Source organism: Nothobranchius furzeri, chromosome 10, assembly GCF_043380555.1.
Source record: "Nothobranchius furzeri strain GRZ-AD chromosome 10, NfurGRZ-RIMD1, whole genome shotgun sequence".
Classification (NCBI taxonomy): Eukaryota; Metazoa; Chordata; class Actinopteri; order Cyprinodontiformes; family Nothobranchiidae; genus Nothobranchius; species Nothobranchius furzeri.
The window spans coordinates 27,662,680-27,686,850 of NC_091750.1; the positions used below are offsets into that span (position 1 = coordinate 27,662,680).

A 24,171-nucleotide genomic window follows, 5' to 3' on the forward strand; every position below is an offset into this window, starting at 1 on the left:
TGAATGTCTCTGTTTCAAAGTTGCACAATTGGTTAGATGATTTTTGGCACTCACGAGATTCAATCTTTGTTGACATTCATCCGCTGTCACCATCAGTTCCTCTGGAGGAAGAGAATCCCTGGTCTCCAAGTGACATGGGTTCAACGCCTCCGAGACTGGGGGACAGGACTGCAGCCTCTGCAGGAACCCCACAGCTTCCGCAAGGCAAACCGCGAGTGAACAACAACCCGGCTCAGCACCTCCAATCACGACCGCTGTCGGGAACCCTCCAGAAGTTACTGTTGTCAGCGGGATGAAATTATGCACTGTTGGGTTTACCTCAGAATTATACAGTGGACCAAGATTCAGATGATGAAATAACAATGTCTTCTAAGCCGTACTCATCTATGTTCCCGTATGATCATATAAAGCACATTCATGCTTCCTTGTACGACCAAGACGCCAGTGGCCTGGCGCCGATCGGTCCCGAGGGAAGGTATATCATCAGCGTTCTCATACAAAACAGGAAATGCATAATTCTTAATCCGATAGCCATAATCAATCCAACATTACACTTACTGTTCATTGATGCACACACTGGACCATGTCCAGATGATATTCCCCAGGCAGCAACATACTGCAGAGAGGAACCCAGAACCCAAACCTAGAGCGACGTAAGCCTAGAGAGATATGGACTTAAAGCCATTTTATCTCTAGCCAGACTTCCGTAGCAAACTTCTGGTTAGCTTCAAAATGAAGGTAACAACGAAAAATCTGTCCCAAAACAAGACTTTGAGGGCATTCCTACAGCCACCCCCAAATGTATACAATACATTTGCCCATCAATGAAACCATTAAAGTCTATGAGAGTGAAGAAGCGGAAGCAGGACAATCATTGGTCTCCGATGGCAAGGCCGGGAGAGCAATCAGCTTGGCCACCGGCTGGGTGTAGATCCTACCTCCCACCTTCATTTCTGCCGATTGAACTTGTCCATCACGGCCTGGATGAATTCCGATGATCCTCTTGATGGGCCACAAGGCCCTAGGCAGCTGTGGATCCACAATCATCACTACACTGTCCTTGCTGATGTCAGTTGCTGAGGCCTGCCACTTCTGGCGAGCCTGGAGTATTGGCAGGTACAGGCAAATGAACCGAGTCCAAAAGTGATCGGCCAAAACTTGTGATTGCTTCCACCGTAGATGCCCCATGAGCTCATTTTCCGGGTAGACGACTTGAGGGAGTGAACCATCCAGCCACCCCCATCAGAAGTGTATTGGGTGTCACAGGGTCTAGGTCACTAGCAACCGCCGACACATAACCCAGAGGTTTACTGTTCAGGATACCTTCAATTTCAATCAAGACGGTGCATAACACCTCCTCTGGGACAGGTTGGGCTCCCACAGTGACTGGTAGGGCAGCCTTCACCGAATGTACTTCCCTCTCCAGCAATCCCCCAAAGTGTGGTGCTGCTGGAGGGTTAAAACAGAAGTCTATTTTCTGTGGAGCAAGGAGCTCTTGTAACGGGGAAGAGATCTGAGTGAAGGCTTCTCTGAGTTCCCTTTCTTTTCCTTTGAAATTGGTTCCCTGGTCAGAGAACAGCTCAGCCAGTGTTCCTCAGCGGGCAATGAACCGACGAAGAGCCATCAAAAAGGCATCAGTGTCAATGCTAGTCAGAATATCTAAATGCACTGCAATAGTGGTGAGACATTTAAAGAGGATTCCCCATCTGTTTTCGTGCTGCCGGCTCGCTCTCACCTCAAATGGCCGAAAGCAGTCCATCCTGGTGGAATAGAACACAGGCTTAAACAATGGTAACCGGGCCGCAGATAAATCAACCGTTCTTGGTACCGTGGGCATAGCTCGCTAGCGCTGGCAATCCATGCAACTGTGTTGGTGTCGCCGGACCGCCTCACGTACCCGCAGAATCCAGAAGGAACGACGAAGTTCAGCAAACACCCGCTCTGGACCCGGTTGAAGAAGACACTGTTCGTTTAAGAGATGTGTGATTGTTCATTCATTGTAAAAAGCTTTCAACATGATCATGTCGTTGACGTGCATTTGCTTCGTGCAGCACACAAATGAGTTGAACTACATCAAAGTTAAGAATGGACAAGGTTGTGCATCTTAAGTGGGCTGCCATGGGGGCTCCCAGCCTGTGTACTTCGAAAGCTCATGTTCTGCAGAAAACTTGTGCCATGAGCTAATCCATGCCCTGGGGATGTACCATGAACACACCCGCCCAGATCTAGACAGCCACATCATCGTCCAATGGCCGAGCATCGCACCAGGCAAGAGTCCAAACTTTGACATCAAGGTAGGAAACACTCTGAACCTGCCTTATGACTTTGAGTCCATAATGCATTATGGAAGAACCTAATTCAGCGTTGAACGGCGACTGAGCAGAGATCCAGCCAAGGTCGCGATCTACCAAGAGGAAATGAACAAACTGATTGAGTCAGGCTCTTCTATCAAATGTGGCCCAGGAGCGACTATACAGCAAGCTTGGGAGGAGTGGTGCATTGCCCACCAACTGATTAGCCACAATGGGAAGAACCGACTCGTCTTTTACTGTTCCCATCAGTTACGAGGACAGAACCTGAATGCTTACCTGCTCCATGGTCCAACGTTAGGAGCATCCCTTCTAGGCGTCCTTCTTCGCTTCCAAGAACATGCTGTCACCTTCTGCGGGGATATCAGAGGTATTTTCCATCAGGTTTGACTCCTTCCAGATGATCGAGCCCTTCTTCAATTCATTTGGAGGGTCACACATGGAGATGGTCCACCAACAGTTTGAGTGGCAGGTGTTACCCTTCGGAAACACCTGCAGCCCCTTTTGTACCACCTTTGTTTTGCAGTGTCATGTTCAGGACCATCATCAGCCAGATGCAGAGGAAGTCAGATGTGAGGAAGTCAGTAGAGAAAAGGTTATATGTGGATAATTGTCTCCAGAATGTCCCCACAGTTGCTGAGGGCAAAGCATCTGACCGTAGGATCCTGGCTCAAATGATTTGGTTCTGCCAACTCCCTCAAGCTTTTTCCCTGTGTCATATCGTCAGCTGGGTTATTGATGGTAACAGCGTATCTCCATGTGCAGCCAGTAGTCAATTCCTGGATTTCTGCGACACATTTGCCGACGAAGACTTGACATGAATCAGACTTCAACCACTTGGGCACTGTCGTTGAATCAGACCACAGGACAACGTGGTCTAGGCTAATGGTGAGCTCTTGTTTGAGGGCTCGTGAAAGTTGTGCCGCAGTAAGAGCAGCACCAAATTCTAGTTGGGGCATCAATAGGGACCGCTTTGGGGCTACTCTGGAATGAGCCACCAGAAATGACAGATATACTTCACCCTGTCCATTGGAGAACCTAAGGTATGTCGCCAACCCATAGGCCTCTTCCGAAGCATTGCAGAAAACATGCATCTCAGTCACCAGCTTCCCACAGTTGGCCTCTTTGGACAGGTAGGGTCGGGGTAATGTAACCTCTGATAAGATGCCCAGCGCAGGCTCCCAGTCTTTGCACTGTTGCAGTAGTATCTGTGGTAAAAGAGGGTCATCCCATCCATGGAGTTTGTCCCACAAATGTCAGACCAAAACCTTGGCTTGAGTGGTATAACCAAAGGGGTCATATTGACTAGCCAGAACTCGGTAGATGTTGCGCATGGTGAGAACCTCATATTTCACTGGACGGCACTTGTAACAGATGACATCGGACTGGAAAAGCCAGCTTAACCCTAGTGTGGACTCTGGAGCATCTGTCTTGTGCTGCGCTAACCATACTTCTATACTGACAGAACAGCTCTCTGCTGGCAAGTGACTGATGACTTCCAGCTTGTTGCTGGCTCATTGTCGGAGTTCGAACCCCGCAGATGCTAGAAGGAACAAACTGCATTAACAGTGGATAACTCCAACGCTGTACGATTTACAGCAACAGTAGCATTAGTAGCATTTTAGTTGGTGATGGGTTGTTTTTCCACCTGGTGATAGTTTTACGTGTAGGCATGTAGACTTGGGCCCGGCCATCTTTGGGAATCCGTGTGTAAATTGTAAAATAAACGAATCCAAGTGGATTCAGTAGTCTTTTTTCAGTTAAAATGCCCTCTGGATCAACAGTCAAATTGTAGGGACAAATTGCATTAACAGTGGATAACTTTGGCACACTGCAGATAAAAGTCAATGTCAATAAAAATAATAAAACAACACAGTTGAGGAGATGGGGGCTGATGTAGCCTTGGGCCAGCTTGCTTTTGTGTTTGCTAAATCACTTAGGAATCCAATTCACTGGCTTGCTTAACACCCAGAAGAGAGACTTTAAAAGTAGGTAGAGAAAACTCTAAGTGGCGATGTTAAAAATGCAGCACTCAAGAGTGGAGCCTGTCAGACCATCTACCGCTGCTTTCGCTGCATCCGTGGCATCTGCCATTATTCTAGTCTCATTCATCAAATCCACGCAACAGTTTTGGCTAAAGTGTTTGGCTATCCTCCAGGAGTACTGTCTCTTTGCTTCTCTGATGCCGTGGGGTGACGGGGTGGAGAGAAGCCGATGTGTCTAATCAATGTTTCCTAATCCATTTACATCGAAAATTGTATTGCTTTACCGTTCCCGTCATAGTAAACATTAAAAGCAACAAACAACAATCATGATAGCAGACAGTGTACTAAGCAGTACAAGCAACACCTTAAAAACACCTTTAAAAACTGAATCCTTCCAGCCGCATAATGCTAATGATTGGGTAGACTAATTGAATGTGGGACACGTTTGCTGTTGGAATTCATTGCTTGTACATTTTGCCTGCTATTTTGCCTTTTTCTTGTAGTGGTTTTGGTAAATTTTTCAAGTTTCTCTTAAAGTCCTTTGTTGGGTCTTTTTTCAGTGTTTTATGTTTTTTGTCCTTGAGAGCCAAAATATGTCAGCAAAAAAGGTAAAAACAAACTATTTACTCTATGTATCAGTGAAGAACCAAAGACGGGAATCAAAGAAGGAACACAGAATAAACATAAGAATGATTATTTGTGATGTGTTTGACCAGTTAACATTGTGTTCAGGTTGGAAGTAGACGGGTGGTGCAGTATGGAGCTGGGATCATGTTTCTCCTGGGATCAGTTGGAAAGTTCACAGCACTATTTGCATCTTTGCCTGATCCAATCCTTGGAGGAATGTTCTGCACTCTGTTTGGTGAGTCGTTGATTCAGGCACATTGACAATGTTACCACTAGGTAGGCTTTCCAAGATGGTAGCAAGTAAATTAAATTCAGTGCAGTTTATTTATAGCGTCAAATGACGACAAGAGTCATCTCGAGGACCTTCACAAAGTAAATATTCAAATACAGTTCAGTTCATTAAGCCAATCAGTAAAAAGTTTTCTATGAAAGGAACCTAGCAAATTGCCTCGAGTCACTGACTAGTGTCAGTGTCTTTACAATGTAACATTTTGTAAGTGGTTACTTGTAATAAATTCTCAATATAATATAAAGGTATTCAATGAAATGTAATATTCCATGAAAATATGGATTATCAATATTATTAGGCATGGCAAGATATCACCACTTTATTAGACAAATCAGAATCTAACAAGTGTGGCGTTGCCAAGATCCTGTGACATTACTGCTTCCTTAAACACTTAGAGTAGGCTTATTTCATTTAATAGGAAGTAGATCTGTTGAACAGTAATTTATTGATATAGTAATATTAATATGTGAATATACTGATAATAAATCATTACAAAATTTAACTAGTAGACTCATTTGGTCCATTTAAGATCTGAAATAAGGCATTATATCCAGAAAAAAATTATGTTGATTCATTCATTAATGTGAAGCAGTCAAGGCATTATTAAAACACTTTAGATAACATATTCATTGTTTAATGTAATTGTTATTAACCTGTAAAGTAAAGAAACAAATTGAGCCAGAATACAATATTTTTATTAAAAGGGAGTTAAATAACAGTCTTGTCTCCTAATTCCATTTTGTAGTTCTTTTTAAAACACAGAAAGGTTTTAATTACCTGCAACGTTTCGTTTGCGGCTGCAAACTTCGTCAGGCTGACGCTGATGGTGGCATCACTTCCTTCTCCGTTTATCTGTGGGCAGCAGAGGATGTTGTCGCCCTCTGCTGCCCGCTCTCCCCTCTCCGACGATGCAGTCCCCTGCATGATCCAATGAGTAAACTCCATCGTCCCTGTTCATGGTCCCATATCCACGTCTCCTTATCACGATAGCTTCTTTTATCCATCTTTTGTATTTCTGTTGTTCGGTGTTTATGATCCTTGTGTTGTCCTAGTTCATTACATGGTTTTCTCTTGTGCAGTGATCTGTAATGGCTGACTTCTTTATTGTACTTTCTGCATCTTCTTTTGCTGCTCTTGTGTGTTTTCAACTTGCTTTTTTCTCGCAATCCTTTCTATGTTCTATTGTTCGTGTGTTGAGGGGAGAGTGGGCAGCAGAGGGCGACAACGTCCTCTGCTGCCCGCAGATAAACGGAGAAGGAAGTGACGCCACCATCTGCAACAGAAACACTAACACAACACTTGAATAACATTGATGACACAGGCAACATAAAGTTCACATATGAGTCAGAAACAGATGGCAGCATAGCATTGATGGACATGAAAATAACCAGGCAGACCAACGGGACCCTGAACACATACAGGAAACCAACACACACAGACCAATATCTATAATGGACATCAGAACACCCCACCATACACAAAATGTCAATAATCAGAACATTATATCACAGAGCAAACATAGTAACAGAAGAAAGATACCTTAAACAAGAGGACAAACACATACAAAATGCTTTAAAGACCTGCGGATACCCGACATGGGCAATAAACAAAGGAAAACAACAAACAAAAACAGAAAGAAAAAAACAACCAAAGCAAAGAACCAGAAACCCAGAAAGACAAGAACCAAAACCAGTGATAACCTTGCATACATCAAAGGCATAACAGAAAAATAAGAGCAACAATGAAAAAACACAACATAAACACACCAACAAAACCACACACAACAGTTAGAAACAGACTAGTACACCCAAAAGGCAAAATACCAGCTGCACTTAAATGTGGAGTCGTTTACGAAATCCCATGCACACTCTGTAATAAAACATACGTAGGAGAAACCGGACGCCAACTCAACACACGAACAATAGAACATAGAAAGGAGTGTGAGAAAGAAACAAGTCAGAAACACACAAGAGCAGCAAAAGAAGAAGCAGAAAGTACAATAAAGAAGTTGATCAGTGAGGCGAGAAGCAACCACAGAACTTGCCGCAACAGGCGAGATTAAAAATGTTTATAAAATAAACTACGTGTCATCAATTAAATTAATAGGCAGCTATTTTGTTTGTCAACGTTGTCCAAGCAAAGCGCAAAGTTCGTCAGTACATGATTTCCTGGTACACCGATTACACGCACGCACTCAACAACGCTCTGCTCAACTAATGGCTACTAAAATGAATGAATATGAAAAAAGCACTATAAAAATTGTTTGGACTGATGCAGTGTTTGAGAAAAAAAGCGTGAAAACTCCCAACTCAGAAGACTTCAGTCTGTGGAAAAGCATTATTATATTTAAGTAGGTGGACTTATTTCTATTTAAATATTGTGAAGAACTATGCTCCACAAGAGTCCATTCTGTTAACAAAAGAAAATCTTAAATTTCTTTTGTGAAAATCTACTGAAAGATGCATTGATCTGCATCAATAAATTGTATACAGTATAGTGATTATCAGGGCAGGGCCCTTGATGGTCTGATCCTTGGCTACAGAAGCTGGCTCTTGGCACGTGGAATGAGAGGTTCCGACTACATATAGTCTGACTCACCTCAACAAATGGCTCTGGCTCCGGAACCAGTTACCTTGAGAGGGGTTGGACACTCTACTTCTCTGGAGTTGCTCCCACTGAGAAGTGCCGCCGTGGCGCCCGTATGTTAGGGTTCACCCCGATGAACGAGAGGGCAGCCTCCTTCTGTCTACATGTGGGCGGATGGGTCCTGACTGTGGTTTGTGCTTATGTACCCACTTTTGGAGACCTTGGAAGGGGTGCTGGAGAGCGCTCCTTCCAGTGACTCCCTCGTTCTACTGGGGGACTTTAACATTCATGTGGGCAATGACAATGAGACCTGTAGTGGTGTAGTTGGTAGGAACAGCCCCCCTATCAGAATTCAAGCAGTGTATCATTATTGGACTCCTGTGCTAGTCATGGATTGTCCATAATGAACACCATGTTCTGACATAAAGGTGTCCATATGTGCTCTTGACACCAGAATACCTTAGGCCGCAGCTCAATATTTGACTTTGTTGTCGTTTCATCTGATTTGCAGCCGCATGTCTTGGACACTCGGGGGAAGAGGGGACGGAACTGTCAACTGACCACTACCTGATAGTGGGTTGGCTCAGATGGTGGAGGAGGATGGCGGTCAGACCTGGCAGGCCCAAACTTATTATGAGGGTCTGCTGGAAATGTCTGGCAGAGTCTCTTGACAGAACAAGCTTTAATTCCCACCTCCGACAGAATTTCCAAAATGTTCCAGGAGAGGCGAGGGACATTGAGTCTGAATGGGCCCTGTTCTGTGCCTCCATTGTTAAGGCGGCCGACCAGAGCTTTGGCTGCTGGGTCATTAGTGCCTGTCGTGGCGGCAACACCCACCAGCGGCTAGGGATGCTGTCAAGCTAAAGAAAGAGTCCTATCAGGTCTTTGTAGCCTGTGAGACTCCAGAGGAACCTGATAGATACCGGCAGTCCAAGCGGAATGAGACTTGGGTGTTTGCGGAGGCAAAAACCCGGGCATGTGAGGAGTTTGGTGAGACCATGAAGCAAAACTTCCATACAGCTTTGAGGAGATTCTTATCCACCATCTGGTGCCTCAGGAGGGGAAAGCAGTGCGTTCCCAACACAATTTCTGGTGGGGATGGTGTGCTGCTAACTTCTACTCGGGAAGTTGTGGATTGGTGGGCAGAATACTTCTAAGACCTCCTCAATCTGACTGGCATGTCTTCCAGTGAGGAAGCAGAGTCTGTGGACTTTGAGTTGGGCTCTCCAAACTCTGGTGCTGATGTTACTGAGGTGGTCAAAAAGGTCCTTGGTGGCAAGCCTCCATGGGCGGATGAGATTCCTTAAGGCTCTGGATAGTGTAGGGCTGTGTTGGCTGATGCGGCTCTGCAATATCGCGTGGACATCTGAGGCAGTTCCACTGGGCTGGCAGACCAGGGTGGTGGTTCCCGTATTTAAAAGGGGGACTGCAGGGTGTGTTCCAACTACAGGGGGATCACAATCCTGAGCCTGCCCAGAAAGGTCTGTTCAGGGATTCTGGAGAGGAGGGTCTGTCTGATTGTTGAACCTCAAATTCAGGAGGAGCAATGAGAATTTTAGTATGGGGCCTTGCCTTGCAAGGCGATGTCTTGCAAGGCCAGGCGCCTTGACATTGAGAAACACCCTGTGTCACTGTTTGTCTGCTGACACCTGCTGAACTATAGTCATCATTGCAGACAGACATGAGACTACTGACATCAAGTTCCGCAGTGCCGTTTACCCAGTGTGGGCTGGGTCTGATACTCATCCCCCCTCTGATACAGGCTGTTAGGTCCCTGTATGACCAGTGTCAGAGCTTGGTCCACATTGCCGGCAGTAATTCTACTCGTTCCCAGTGAGAGTTGGACTCACCCAAGGCTGCCCTCTGTCACCGATTTTGTTCATAACTTTTATGGACAGGATTTCTTTGCACAGCCAAGGTGTTCAGGGCATCCATTTTGGTGGCCTGAGGATCAGGTCTCTGCTTTTTGTTTAGGATGTGGTCCTGTTGGCTTCATGAGAATGTGATCTTCAGTTCTATTTCGTCTAGTCTTAGCCCATAAGCTAGCTGCTATTGGAAGGATGATCTCAGCATCATCCAATCATGAAGAGCTTAAATGTACCCCCCCCCCCTCCCCCAATGGTGGGCACCCCTTGTGGGTATATAAGTGGAGCGACTCCCCTGTTCGCCTCCCCGTTATCTCTTCAAGCCAAGCTTAAGAGCTTTCTTTAAAGAGCAAATTATCTAAAACCAACATTCAACTCACCAGCCATGTCCAGCGACGCCAGGACCTGCCCGGCCTGCCAGACGGGCTCCATCTCCAGCGGCGACCTGCACGCCAAATGTGAGGTCTGTCTCAGGGCTCATCACGCTGGTCTGGCCTTGACCCCCCAGGCCTCGTGCCCGTTTTGTGCCACTCTGCCCGTGGCTGAAAAGATCCGCCGGGTCGAGTACTTTACCCCCGCCGCCGATGAGGAATTTCCGGTGGCTAACACATACTCGCTAGACAAGGCCTTACAGTTCTTCAACATCAGCCAGGAGCCGTCTGACTCCTACCGACTGGACGATGTCATCGACAGTGAGGAGTATGGCGAGGCTGGCTGCCATAGCCCTTCTTCCCTCCTGGACAACACGGAGGCCGACGAGCCTCCCTCAGCGGGCTCCTCTGCTCCAGTGCCTTCTCGCTCCTCCCTGCCAGCAGTTAGAGCACTGCTCTAGGAGCTACCTGCCATCATCTCCGCGGCTGCGGTCTGCAAGGGGCTAGCCGTGCGAGAACCGGCTCCGCCTGAAGCAGATGATTTGGCGGGAATTTTTGGGGCAACACAAACGCGCTGTTCAGACCCCATGTGGCAGCGCTTCCCCGCTGCCATGAGCTGCTGGTCCGCCGCCGCCTCCGAGCCTGCTAAGCTCAAGGCGCCAATTTCCACATATGTGCCCATTACCAAGGTCGAGTGCATCTCCGACCAGGGCTGGCCATCCATTCCTCCACTGCAGCCGGACTTGGCCTCGCTGTTTGGCGCCAAGAACCAACTCACTAGCCTGTGAGCAGTTCCCACTTCTAAGCATGACCAGCTGCTGACGCGGCTTGTGATGCAAGTCAGTTCCATTTAACTGTTTTCTTTGACCAAGGAAGGACAGTGTCCTCGTAAGCAAGGCGCCTGGCCTTGCAAGGCGATGTCTTGCAAGGCCAGGCGCCTTGACATTGAGAAACACCCTGTGTCACTGTTTGTCTGCTGACACCTCCTGGACTATAGTCATCATTGCAGGCAGACATGAGACTACTGACATCAAGTTCCGCTGTGCCGTTTACCCAGTGTGGGCTGGGTCTGATACTCATCCACCACATCACCCCCCACTTGATGACCAGATGTCTGCATGCATTTTCCTTGATGTGTCACATTGACAACATTCTTTTATTAATGTATGAAAGTTCAGTTGAACAAATGAACCCTTTAACCTAAAAGAAAATCAAATGAATGATGTAAAAGAATAATTAAAAAAACAAAATTCTGATGGATCAAGCAGAAATAGAGAACAACAGGATGAAACATAGAAATGAAACCAAATTAAAAGAACAAAATGGTCCCTCACAGACCAATATCTGTTTTCTCTCAGGCTCCATGATGTATCATTGGAATAATGTTGCATCAAAAGATACTTTTTGGCAGAAACTCATCCCGTTGTCAGATGGAGATGCTCCTTTTAAACACCATTCGGCATTCACTGACAAGCAAAACAGCAGTTGTATCGGTCACATGACTACTTCCTAAATGACTTTTCTTCCTGGCACTCGCAGAGTACAGACGCTTCTCTTTTTGCTCCCTTATCTTTTTTTCCCAGGGCTCTTTGTCCTGTCTGCCCACAGAGCTCTTCTCTGCATTTCTTCTGAAAAACCCTATTTCTAACCATGGATTTAATAAATTGGTCATTCAACGCGATTGATAAGATTTTTTCAACAATGAGAACAAAGCAGGGGGCTCCCACATGCCCATAGGGGACACACCCGGTGGGGTATATGCTGGATTCCTGGAGGGAATGTAAGATCATATGCCTCTCCCAGCTGTCCATTGAGGATGTCGAAGACGTGTGGATATTCGGCCTGATGATCACTGGATTTCTCCTGATTGGAGTGGGAGGATATCTGGTTTTCTGGAAATTTGGGAAGACGGGAGCGATTGGAGGGCGACCCGCACCCACAGAAAGCACCGTCCATGTGGAGACTTCACAGACTGGGATGTTACTCGAGGTGAATCGTAAGCTGGACAATGTTCTAGCTGCGATACCGATATTAGTGCGCAAAATGGCTGTCAGCTCGGAGAGAGTCACCGGGCGGTATGGACAAGTTTAAAAACCCAAAATTGGCTTCACTGAAGGACTGCAATGATCAGTTTAAAGACTGAAGGCAGAGAGGAAAATTATCTCAGCCTGACCCAAACAAATTCTTGTTATCCGAATCTGACCCTGGTAGCCTTGAGCGGCAACAACCCCCCACCAAGGAATGCAGACAGATGCTGTGAAAACCCGACATACCACCCCCTCCCCCGCCTTCGGATTGGTGGACTTCAGCCTGGCGAGGTCATCAACCTGCAGGAGTCAATGTGCTCTGCGCTTCACCCAAGATCTCCCTCCCACCTGTGACTGTACAGTGGCTGAGCGCCGTAGATGGCTGCTCTCGCTGGGGGAAACAGGATCCCAGCCCCCTCTCCCCCCACCCCCACCCCAATTGGAGTCTCTGGTTGTGTTGTCTGAAGTCTGTTGCATATCTGTTGAGGTGTTTTTTTGCAGAGCAAAGCTGCCCTCCTGGTGGGAGGGTAGCTGTGAAGTGCCGTTTTTTTCCCTCCACCTGAACCAATTCCTCATGTTACCCTCTTATCTCTATTAAGGTAGCACGACTCGGGTTGCGAATGACCACAGTCACCAATTCTTGTCATGTGTCTTGCCCATGTATGTCTGATCTTTGAATTGTGTGTACTGAAACTCTAATTTCCCTCTGGGATTAATAAAGTATTGATTGATTGATTCACGCACTGATATGGGGTCTCACTCTTTGAGCTAGATACATTTGCTGACGCATCTGTTTTGCTTGACCCATCACTACCTTCTGGATTTCCTTCACTTTGGGTCCTACTACAACCTAAACATTCATGACAATGTGTAACCAGTAACATTTTCATTGTGTGTTTGTTTTTTTCTGACTCTTCACAAACCCTCAAAATGCCAATTAGCTAACCCACTATCAAAACAAAAGCGGCATTTTCTTAAATGGCTCTGTTTTGAGTACAAATACATTTATTTTTTCACTTACCAATGGGAAATTCTGATAACTCAGGTCTGATAAAAAGTGGATTAAATATTATACAACTATAATGTAAATATTAGTTTATTTAAGTGAGAAACTGGACTTTAATTTTATTTCAAATCATCTTTTTACCCATAGCATATTGCAGCGATTGTTGCTATAACGTAATGGCGTAGGGTTCTGTTCCAACTGCCATTCTCATCCTCCCATACTTGGCTGAATAGACTTTCTGCTGTACTTGCCAAAAACATATTTGACATAACATAAGACCGTACAAGTGCACTGGGGTATTAAGAGACAGCCAGATTCAGATAATTTCCAAATTCCATTGCACCAACGAATGGAAATTTACTGTAATCCCTTTAAATCAAATATTTGTTTATTGTAAATGTTTATTGAATTACTGTGTAATAATGTAATTCAATATGTTCCTTATGCAACTTTTAGCTGAAATGTTATCTTTTTTAATAAATGTATAATGTGTTTTTTGCTAATGGGACTGAGCTTTCATTCTGTTTATAACTGTGTAATGGTGATTCTTGTTACTTCTTTATGCCACTCAGGTATGATCACAGCTGTTGGTCTGTCAAATCTGCAGCTGGTTGATTTGAACTCCTCAAGAAATCTTTTTGTTCTTGGATTCTCCATGTTCTTTGGGCTAACTCTTCCATCATATCTGGACACGCATCCCAATGCCATCAGTACTGGTGAGTCAGTAAAAAAAATGTGGAATACCTCAAAGGGAGGCTGGAACAATTTAGAAGAGACATTTAAGTGTAGCGGTAGCTCAGAAAGTAGAGCAGGTTGCCACATGATCAGAGGATTGCAGGATTAATTCAAGCTTCCGCCAGGGTTTTTTGTTTGCTGTTGTGTGTGGACCCCTTAAAGTCCCTAAAAAGTGCTATATAAATCTAATCCATTATTATTACATTTTTATTATTTTTCATTATTATTTTAAAGAACCAGTTAAAAATCATCTCTGGATTCACAAAATCACAAGATCCCTCGAGATTTCCGCTATCTTCCATGTTTGACTCATGAAATGACAAGATCCCTCGAGACTTGTCAAGTCAAGTTTATTTATAAAGCACTTTACAGCAGCATAAAAGCATGACCAAAGTGCTTAACAAGCCAAAAAGAACAGAAGTTCCCTGAAAATTTTTAAAATAAGATAAAAAGTTCATCACAAAGTAAAAACATGATAAAAACAAACATATCAAACTGACATAAAAGCTACTAAAAACAGATGCATTCTCAAACTGAATTAAAAGCAACTGAGAACAGATGAGTCTTTCAAAGTGATTTAAAACCCGACAGTGATGAAACCATCCTAATCTGAATTGGGAGTGCATTCCACAACCTTGGAGCTGCTACTGAGAAAGCTCTATCACCTCTGAGCTTTCCCTTTGTTCTCGGCACCTCCAGGAGAAACTGGTCGGCTGACCGCAGTGACCGAGATGGGGAGTGAGTAACTAAAAGTTCACACAGATTCTGCGGAGCAAGGCCATGCATAACTTTAAAAGCCAATAAAAGGCTTCCGCTATCTTCCATGTTTGACTCATGAAATGACAAGATCCCTTGAGACTTCAGGTCACGGTTTGTTTATGCAATTCGCCATTAAACCAAAAAGAAGGAAATCATGTTTGATATCGCTGTTTGATGTCATTTGATGCTTCTCTCCACTGTCAGAATTAAAGCCATCAAAACACATAGCTGCACTTCTAGAACAATACTGGGGAAAAAATAAGCCATTGGGTCACATGTAAGCTACATATATATGAAATAGCATCGCTATAGTACTTTTACCTGAAATTACCTGGCATTTTACACTGAAACTGTGTGTGATTTCCTGTCTAGCCCTATGCTATCTTTGGAAATTGACATGTCCCAGAAGCAGCTTGCAAGAAAAATACAGGGTGGTCCATTTATATGGATAAACCTTAATAAAATTGGAATGTTTGATGATATTAATGTCCTGTTTATGGCACATTAGTATATGTGAGGGGGCAAACTTTTCAAGATGGTTGGTGACCATGGTGGCCATTTTGAAGTCGGCCATCTTGGATCCAACTTCTATCTTTAGGGCAATTTCTCCATTTCATCTTTCAGCCCTTGGTATTTCTCTAGCTTCTTGTATTTTTTTCTCTTGTTGCTATTAGTCTTCTATAGGTACTCAAAGAGTGCAGTCGCTTGTCTTCTCTCCTCCCTTATCTTTTCCCAAGATTTTTGTCCTGTCTGTTTACAGAGTGCTTCTGTGCCTTCTTCTTGTAAACTCATATTTGATTAAGGCCCTGTCCACACGAAGCCGGGGATCTGCCAAAATGTAGATAGTTTTCTACGTTTTGGCCTGTCATCCACACGAAAACGGAGTTTTTTCACACGAAAACGGATCTTTTAAAAAACTCCGGCCAAAGTGAAGATCTGCGTTTTCTCCGTTTTGGGTGTCTGCGTGTGGACGGACAAAACCGGAGTTTTAAGGTCCGCAACGTCACTTTCCGCGACAAAAAATGCTGACATCACGTGTGCGACCTGTGTTTACACTAGCCGACAGCATGGAAGCCTTCAGAGCTGCGCTCTGTCACTACCCGATCCATCAATTGTCCAAGCGCTTTCTGCTTGTTTGTTTTTGCAAGCGGAATTACTGCTCCTTCCGGAAGACCACAGACGAAGGACGAGGATAAGAACGGGGGAAGTACTGCCGCCTACAGGTCTGGCATGTCCTTAACAACGTATTTATCTGGGTACGTGTGGACAGAGTTTGTTTTTAAAACGCGGTGGTGTGGATGCAAGTTTTTGGAGGGGCGGATATTCGTTTTCAAAAAACCCCGGCTATGTGTGGACTAGGCCTGAGTCATGGATTTGTCAACTGGTCATTCAATGCGATAAGAATTTTTTCAACCATGAAAATAAAGCAGCAAACTCCAGCTTGTCTGGATGGAATGCACCCGGTGGGGTTTATTTTGGATTCCTGGAAGGTGTGGAATATTACTTGCCTTTCCCCATACATTTTCTCCTCCTGCTCCCTCACATCATCACACAAACATGCACATCGGACCTTAGGGGGTGGACAAGTCAGGGGGTGCGGGTATAGATCTCATTTCTGCGTTCCTGTGGGAGCCTGCCCCCCAATTTATTTTTGCACATTAAACACTTCCACCAACGACATTCCATGCAAACACACGCTAAGGGCCTTGGGAGTGAGCACGCTCAATGGCATTTAGCAAAGAGATCTTTCAACCTCATCCCGAGTGCCGGTGCCCACTTCCAATTATAGCTGCACTTAGACACAGAGGGCTGTAAGGCAAAGTGGGGTTGTGTGGTGGCATCAGCTGGCGTGGGCCAGGCAACGCCCGCACTGCCCGCTCATCACAGCCATGGAATACACCTCATCAACACGCATCAACACTGTATTGAAGCAGGCGGAGGGAGACTAGGGGTCTTAGCACACCTCTGTTGTTGCTTGGCTTCCCGGTGCTGGAGGCTAGGAGGGGGAGCTGACCATTCTGGTTGGGGTCTGGGGTTGTGGGTGAATACTTATGTTCATGTGATTCCTCAAGTTTTTTTATTTTTAACAAATTTGCAACAACTTAAAAGACACTTTTTTCCCATTATCATTATGGGATGTTGTGTGTTGAATTTTATGGGCAAAATGAATTTAATCCATTTTGGAATGAGGCTGTTACATAAACAAAAAAGTGGAATAAGTGAAGCCCTATGAATACTTTCTGGATGCACTGTATGATGGTGCTTGCCCAAGTAATGCCCTAAAACCAGAACCCTGAAGTTGACTGGCAGCCAGTGAAGCTGGAGGAGAAGCGGGGTGATGTGGGTGTGTTTGGAGGACTTGGTCAGAAGCTGAGCACAGGCGTTCTGAACCACCTGTAGACGGTTCAGGGAGGTTCTGCTCAGACACGTGAAAAGAGAGTTACAGTAGTCTAAGCGTGAGGAGATGAAGGTGTGGAGAACTGTCTCAAGTTCAGAGCGAGACAGAATGGGACTCAGCTTAGCAACGTTCCTGAGATGGAAGAAGGAAGAGCGAACAAGAGAAGTGACATGAGAATCCAGGGTGAGAGCTGGGTCAAAGGTCACGCCAAGATTCCTGACAGAGGGTTTGGTGTGAGAAGAAACCTGACCAAGAGAGTCTACAGCCCATATAAATATACAAATCATAAACATTGTGCCATACTCAATAGTGGAGGAGCTTTATTTCAAGTAATAAATTATACATGACCTGCACATGTATAGCCCTTTTCAACTACAACCATTCACACACACATTTACACACTGATGAGTCCTTTTCAAAAGACATGCCATGCTGTCAAATCAGTGTAATACTGCCACCACTGTGGGTCTTATGAACATGCATCCAGACAAACGTTCTCTCCCAAGGTTCCTGCACTCTCTGTGAAAGCCAGATGTCAACATTCTTCACTCTGAACAAGTGAAGGCTCCATGATTTTATAGTTATAAGTTAAATAATCATATGTGGTAAATGAACAAGATGTTTAAATCAAATGTTTGAATAATCTGTGCTTAAATCAATGAATTTGAAATGAATATTGTTCTTACAATGATCCATTTATATCACAAATCACTATGTGTTTTATTTATCAAGTTAATCATTGTATACACTCATACAAATTACAATAAGATACATATTAAGGTCAAAAACATCTTTGTATCTGCAAGAAGGCGTGGCTTTCTGAGGAATGTTTGGTAAAGCCTTCCAGACATGGCATATTCTGATTTGCTAGAATGGCCAGAAATCATAACAAAGTAGTTTAATAAAACAAGAATTACTTCCCGATTAATTCAGTTTACAGCTGACCCCCGATTTGGCCAAATCGGGAAAGAAGCATCTCTTTGAAACTATCTCCTTTGACCTTAAGTCAAAAGCGACACTGCAAGTGATCACAGACACAACAGCTCTTTTCAAAGCTACTTCAACTCACAGACAACCACCTTGGACACCTAATCTGCAAACCCCGGGTTGCGTCTAATGGCCGAGTATTGTGGTTTCGACGTCCGGTGATCTCACCACTCTAACCGCAAACCTCCGGACCGCCGGGAGCAACTCAAACAAGGGTATCGTAAGCCTGCATACTGGTGTCTGATGAGGTTTTTATCAATAGCTAACTCGCTAGTTTATAACAAACAAGAAATTCTTTTCCACCCAGATTTCACAATTCCTCTCAGATACAAAGAACGGTTGCTACAACATCTAGCTTCCATCACAACACCTCACATCCACCACACCACATCTCATTATTCATATCTTGTCATGTATAAATTATTAGTTTAGGAAAAAGAATTAAAGCTGCTTTCCGGAGTTTTCCTCTTTCAGAAATGATGTATGATTTTTCAGAAATCCGTAAAAGTGATTATCTCATCATGTACTGTGATAAAATGTAAGCAGTACATCTTTTTTTTTTGCTAACCACGCCCCCTACCCTGCAGAACTCTGTGCAATAGGAAACTGAGCGCCAACCAGAACTAACCAATAGCGTTAGACTACCGCTTACTTGCTTCAAATTTAAGGAATACCTCGACTGATGCAGAGTTGATGAACTTTTCACAGACAAGTCTCTAAAATATAAATATATGAGAACACACAATGACATGAGAACAATACTCATAAAACAACGTCTTTTAGCTCTGTTTGTCGGCTACAGAAGCACATTTATAAACAGAAACGTGAAGTTGCCATCTTAAACAAACAGAGGAATAGACTTGTTGTGTGAAATGCTTGTCAACCGCTAGATGGTGCCATCGGATAAGAGAAATACTCCGGAAAGAAGCTTTAAGTTCATTTTATTAACTATACTGACTGTCTGAATTAATACGAAGTGTGTTTATGGTCACTAAAGAAGCAAATAACCCTAGAATTTTCTGATTAATCATTCAAAGATCAATCAGATTGATATTTCATATATATGTGGAATCATCACCTCTTATTGGTCATAATTAATATATGTGTTTTAATTGCTACACATGCAATGCTGTATTTTTACATGAGCTTTAACTCTTTTACAACAAATATGATGTTCCACATTCCTATAGCCAGTTGTTGACACCAGGAATCAATATGCGCCCACCATCATCTGGCACATGGCTCACCATATATCCAACCTGAATTGTCTGTTTTTTAGTTGCGTTTTTTTAAACGTTTTAATAAACTAGTAAAATTTTAAGTTAGCCCATTTTCTATTTGTTTTTCACATTCAGTGTTGCAACTGACATAGTAAGACTGAATCTGTTGTTTTATTCTTTCTTCAGGACTGGCAGAACTGGATCAGATTCTTAGAGTTCTTCTGTCCACTGAGATGTTTGTTGGAGGTTTTCTGGCTTTTTGTCTTGACAACACAATTCCAGGTGACAATAAGACAAACTATCATTGCCATTTTTGTGTATTTATAAATGTGGGGTGTGTTTTCTTCTGTGTATTTTATGTTCTTTGTGTGTATTGAGCTTGCAAATCCTTGATTTTTTTGTATATTACATGGGTAAAGATACATGGTTCTTTACTGAAATGTCATGGTACAAAGACTAAAGACAGGTTCATTCAAGAGACAACAATGGCATTGATAATTTTCACCCTAACGTTGGCGCATACACATTTGCATTGCTATCAGTAGAGGACAACACCACCAAGCACTCAGATTTCAAATGCCTACATCAGAAGAGCTGAGCAACCCTTTTTTTTTTGTTTATATTAGCAGTATGGGGACATGTCGGGTTCTCCGTAAACTATGGCTGACGTATAGAACAAGGACAGTGTAACATGTCTACTAGGTTAACGCATATCAGACAACATCATCCAGTTCTACAGGAGTTCAGAAATGTATTCCGACAGGTTTTAACCCGTCTTTAAATGTAGACACCAACAGAAACAAAAATACTGCCATTACAATCACCATATACAATTCATCAACATTGTCCCCATAGATATATGGGTATAAATACCTGACTCTGTCTGAATTAAAACAAAGTGTGTTCATGGTCCCTGAACAAGTAAAAATAACTATAATCTTCTGATTAAACATCAAAGATCAATCAGGTTGATATTTCATATTTATATGGAATCATCACACCTTATTAGTCATAATTAATTTACAGTCGTCACGCTACAAAGTGTGAATGCTACAAAGTGGCGAGTCAAGTCCAGTCTTCTTCAAATCCTTACACTTTGTGTTTTTTCTGACTCATAAAATACATTAAACAGTTGTTCTGCTGAACTGGAGTTGGACTTCCCGGTCCTTTACCCAATTATATGTCTGCACTAAGTTGCATATATGGCTATTTGTCATCAAAAGTGAGAGTGTTCATTCTTTTCCCTTATTTTACTTGTATGTCTTGCTTGTGTAACTGGAAGACAGATAAATCCTATTTTCCAACATTACCACAAAGCTAAAATCCCAATTCCGGCCTGATAAGCTGGATTAAAATTGAAAATACTATCCGACGCAAATTCCGGTCATAATTCCGAAGTACATTACGGAGATTATACAATTTTTGGTTAATATTCCAGACATCACGTCTGAAGCTGTGTTTGTTTTAGCTTACACAGACGTGCGTTTCTTATTCCCGTGCATAGAAACTTAGCTTAACTTAAAAGGGCTACAGCTACATTTCGGTACGGAGGAGTGGTCACAAGGCAAATTACCGGCAAATTGTTAGGAGAGCCTATGAATGAATGTTATGCCTTATTCTGCCGAAGGGTTTTGAATTTTTTAGTGATTTAAACCGAACATCTGGACTCATCGGTCCAGGCCTGCTAAAGTGGTAAGCTAAGCTAGCATTGCTAACGTTAAGCACGGTTAGATGCTATCAGCCAACTGTCGCAGCGTCTGGCTGCGTCTCCACACGCTATCCCTATCGGGTACAACTCCGGCATTCTTTTAGCCGTATCTAGTCCTCTACTACTGAGACTATCTCTCTCTACCGAGGATCTCTTGCCATTTTCGCTCTGCATCTCTCTTGTGTGGCGGAAGTGACGTATCTTACCCCTCCCTCGCACACAGAGGGAGGTGGGGGAGACCAGCATTTCAGCTGCTGAGTTAGAAGCTTTGAGGAAAGCACAAGATGGAGCTGCTAAAGAGAATGCAAAGTTGTTGGAAAGGCATGCGAGAGCAGAAGTGCAAGTTTCAACATTAACTACTGAGTGGGATCATCTCCTGAATGACCACGGAGCAACTGTGAGAGCATTACAAGCCCAGGATGGGGAAATTGAGAAATTGAAAGAGCAGATTTCTGATCACACTGGGGGACATAGGGGGTGACACCTTCACCTCCTGTGACCCCAGCTGTGCCTGCAGCGGTGCCCACACCTCAGTCGGGATAACCGCACCCTACTGTCATTACTGCTGATATCTACCAGATGTCACGCAGCATCAAGACATTTGATCCTCACCCAGGGAGCTCACACCCGGTTCATGGTTATCTCTGTGACCTTCGTCATCATTTTGACAGATTTCCTGGAGCAACTCTTCAGGACAAAATGCTCCTGATAAGGCTGACCTCCGACAGTGTGAGGTCATTCATTGACCACCAGCAGGGTAATATTGTAAATGATTACTCCCGGCTGGAGGCTGCAATAGAAAAAAAAATGCTGGCACTGCCGAGGCTGCTGGTTTAAAATGGGCCATGTCCGTCAAACAGGGTCGCTCTGAAGATCCCCAAGCTTTTTACCTCTGGCTTTTTGACGCATACTTCGGTACAGAATGTAAACTGGGGATGGTAGAGGATAAAGCTTTTAAAAAGCTTTTCCTTGAAAATTTACATGCTCAGTACAGCCTCTCTATGGGTGCTGTGGACATTGAGCTCACCTCCATGAGTGATCTCAGGAAAATGGCGGCTAATATCTTCAGATGGTTCAAAACATCAGGTATGAGTCTGGATCCCTCTTCGGTCCTGGTGGTGGGGGCAGCTCCCTCCATGCTGCAACTTGAAGGGGCTTCTGCTTCAGGGATTCAAAAAAGTAACAACCGCTCACCCCAACACTTCTGGCTTGGTGCTAAATCACAGGTCCAGAAGTCCATTAAAACAACCAAGGCACAGGGCTCTCCGAATAACAGATCTCAAAGTTTCACCAAAGCTAGGTGCCCCCCACCGGCGGGTGAGGGCAGCCCTAAGTCACCACGACTTGGTCGTGACAGACATCGTGTTTCTTTTAAAGAAAAGGGGGTTCATCCTACTCCTCTAGGAGAAAGTTGTCTAGCTCAGGCAAGCGCCAACCTCACTCTGACTGGTATTCACCTTGTTGTGACCGCAGGGGCTACAGCCCTGCACCAAGGCCGAGATCTAGTTCTAGGAGCGTATCTCCTGGTGCAGTTTGCGCCGCATTGAGATCTGCACTTTGTGTCCTGGAGAAAGACCCGGTGACATATAAGACAGTTATGACTGTCTCGTTAGCAGAGGAGTGTAAACACCCTCCTGCACCTGCTGAACCTGCGCGTAACTCAGTTGTAACAGCGGTTTCTCCAGAAGTGAAAAATGCCACAACGGTGCGTCCGGTGACACCTGTGACTTCAGCGAGGTCTGGGGTGGTCGTTTCTGTTAGTGCTTGCCCTCTAGCATCCAAGGCACCTGCCAGCAGGTCCGGGAATCCTTACTCGCCAGGCAAACCTCCACTTAGGTTTCTCTGTGATATCTTCCGTGAGGGGCCCTAATGAGAAACCTCACATTCTGGTGACCGTTGAGGGGTCGCTTGACTGTGAGGGCAACTTGAATTCTGGTTCAGACTTTACCATCATTTCCCATTCTCTTTTGGAGCAAGTCTGCTTGACTGCGGCTGGACAGGGTCGTGTCTTAAAACTCAAGCCCTGTGCCGTGGACATTAGTCCTTTCTCTTCAGGCCAAATGACCTTGTCGTCTGTGGTGTTCCTTAAATTTTTAGTAGGTGGCATGTCCGCGAGTCACCCAGTGTTTGTGTCTGACATCGAAGCTTTTCCTTTCCTGTTGGGGAGGACCTGCTTAAACACTTTAAGCCTGTCATTCCATTCGGTGGATGGAGGCTCTGGACCAGGTTGACTCAACTGCTGCCCATGGTGCTCCATGAGGACCTTATTCCCTCCTTGGTGTTGTTGACTACAACGGCACTGCCAGAGTGACCAGTCGATCTAGTACCTCTGTCAGTGACAACCATAGAGTCTGTGTTGTCTCTGAACCAGAATCACTTCACCCTGCGGTGGGGACACCACCTACCCTAGGGGTAGTTGACGGTTGCAGTGGCACTCCACCACAGACTCCGCACCCTGCGGTGGGAACACCACCTGCTGAAGGGGGGGGGTTGATTGTGGTGAGGACAGTATGACAGAGACCCGGTGCCCTGTGGTGGGGACGCCACCTACTGAAGGGGCAGCTGATGACATCACTGATCCTACACCACTACTAATGGTGCCGGAGACCTCTCGTCCTGAGGTGGGTGACTCACCTACCAAAGGGGGGTTGAATGTTGCCCTGTACCTCTACTGGCTGACCCTGATCTCTCTGACTGCACCTGCACGTCGATCAAGGGCCCTCCAGAGCACACACCTGCGCCAAACTCTAGTAAGGCAGCACCTATGCCAGTCTACAGTCTAAATCATCTTTGGTTTCAGTTTTCGGGGCTGACAAAGTATCTTGTGCTAGTTGCTTGTGTCTGTCTGATGTCAAACGCGGCTAAGCTTCCTCCACAGCCTCCCCTAACGCGACTGTACGAACCTGGGCCCTTTTCAGATATCACGCTTCGAGAGCGCCCAGGCCTGTTAATGATTAACTACCGCCTGTTCACACAAAAGATTTTTGTTAAATTTGACCCTGCAATAGCGTACACTCAGAAACTGATGAGTGCCTTTGGTAACCTCTCATAAACCGGAGCCCACTAGACGAGTACATTGATGGGGCACTCGGAAACAGACATCTCTCACATACTACTCCAGGCACTTAAATTCACAGATTCCAATAATGATCTTTCAGGTACCCACATTAGGTAACAAGATGGCACCTATGCTTGGCTTAGCCGCGGTCACCGGCCACTTTTTCAAACTTTCCTCCTCTAACCTCCTCTTTTCCGCCTTGCTCCTGTCTGCGATCCTCTTCAGTAGTGTCCCTGCTACC

General features: G+C 44.7%; 1 protein-coding gene across 3 annotated transcripts in view; it reads left to right on the forward strand.

Moving 5' to 3' along the window:
• Window positions 1-24,171, forward strand: part of slc23a1 (solute carrier family 23 member 1) — a 144,105-nt gene that overhangs the window by 107,178 nt on the left and 12,756 nt on the right. For all 3 annotated transcript variants that reach the window (XM_070555457.1, XM_070555456.1, XM_054731018.2), the window contains exons 11-13: window positions 5,027-5,156; window positions 13,638-13,781; window positions 19,351-19,446. In XM_070555457.1, coding sequence (XP_070411558.1) covers window positions 5,027-5,156; window positions 13,638-13,781; window positions 19,351-19,446 — 370 coding nt within the window. The remainder of the gene's footprint in view (window positions 1-5,026; window positions 5,157-13,637; window positions 13,782-19,350; window positions 19,447-24,171) is intronic.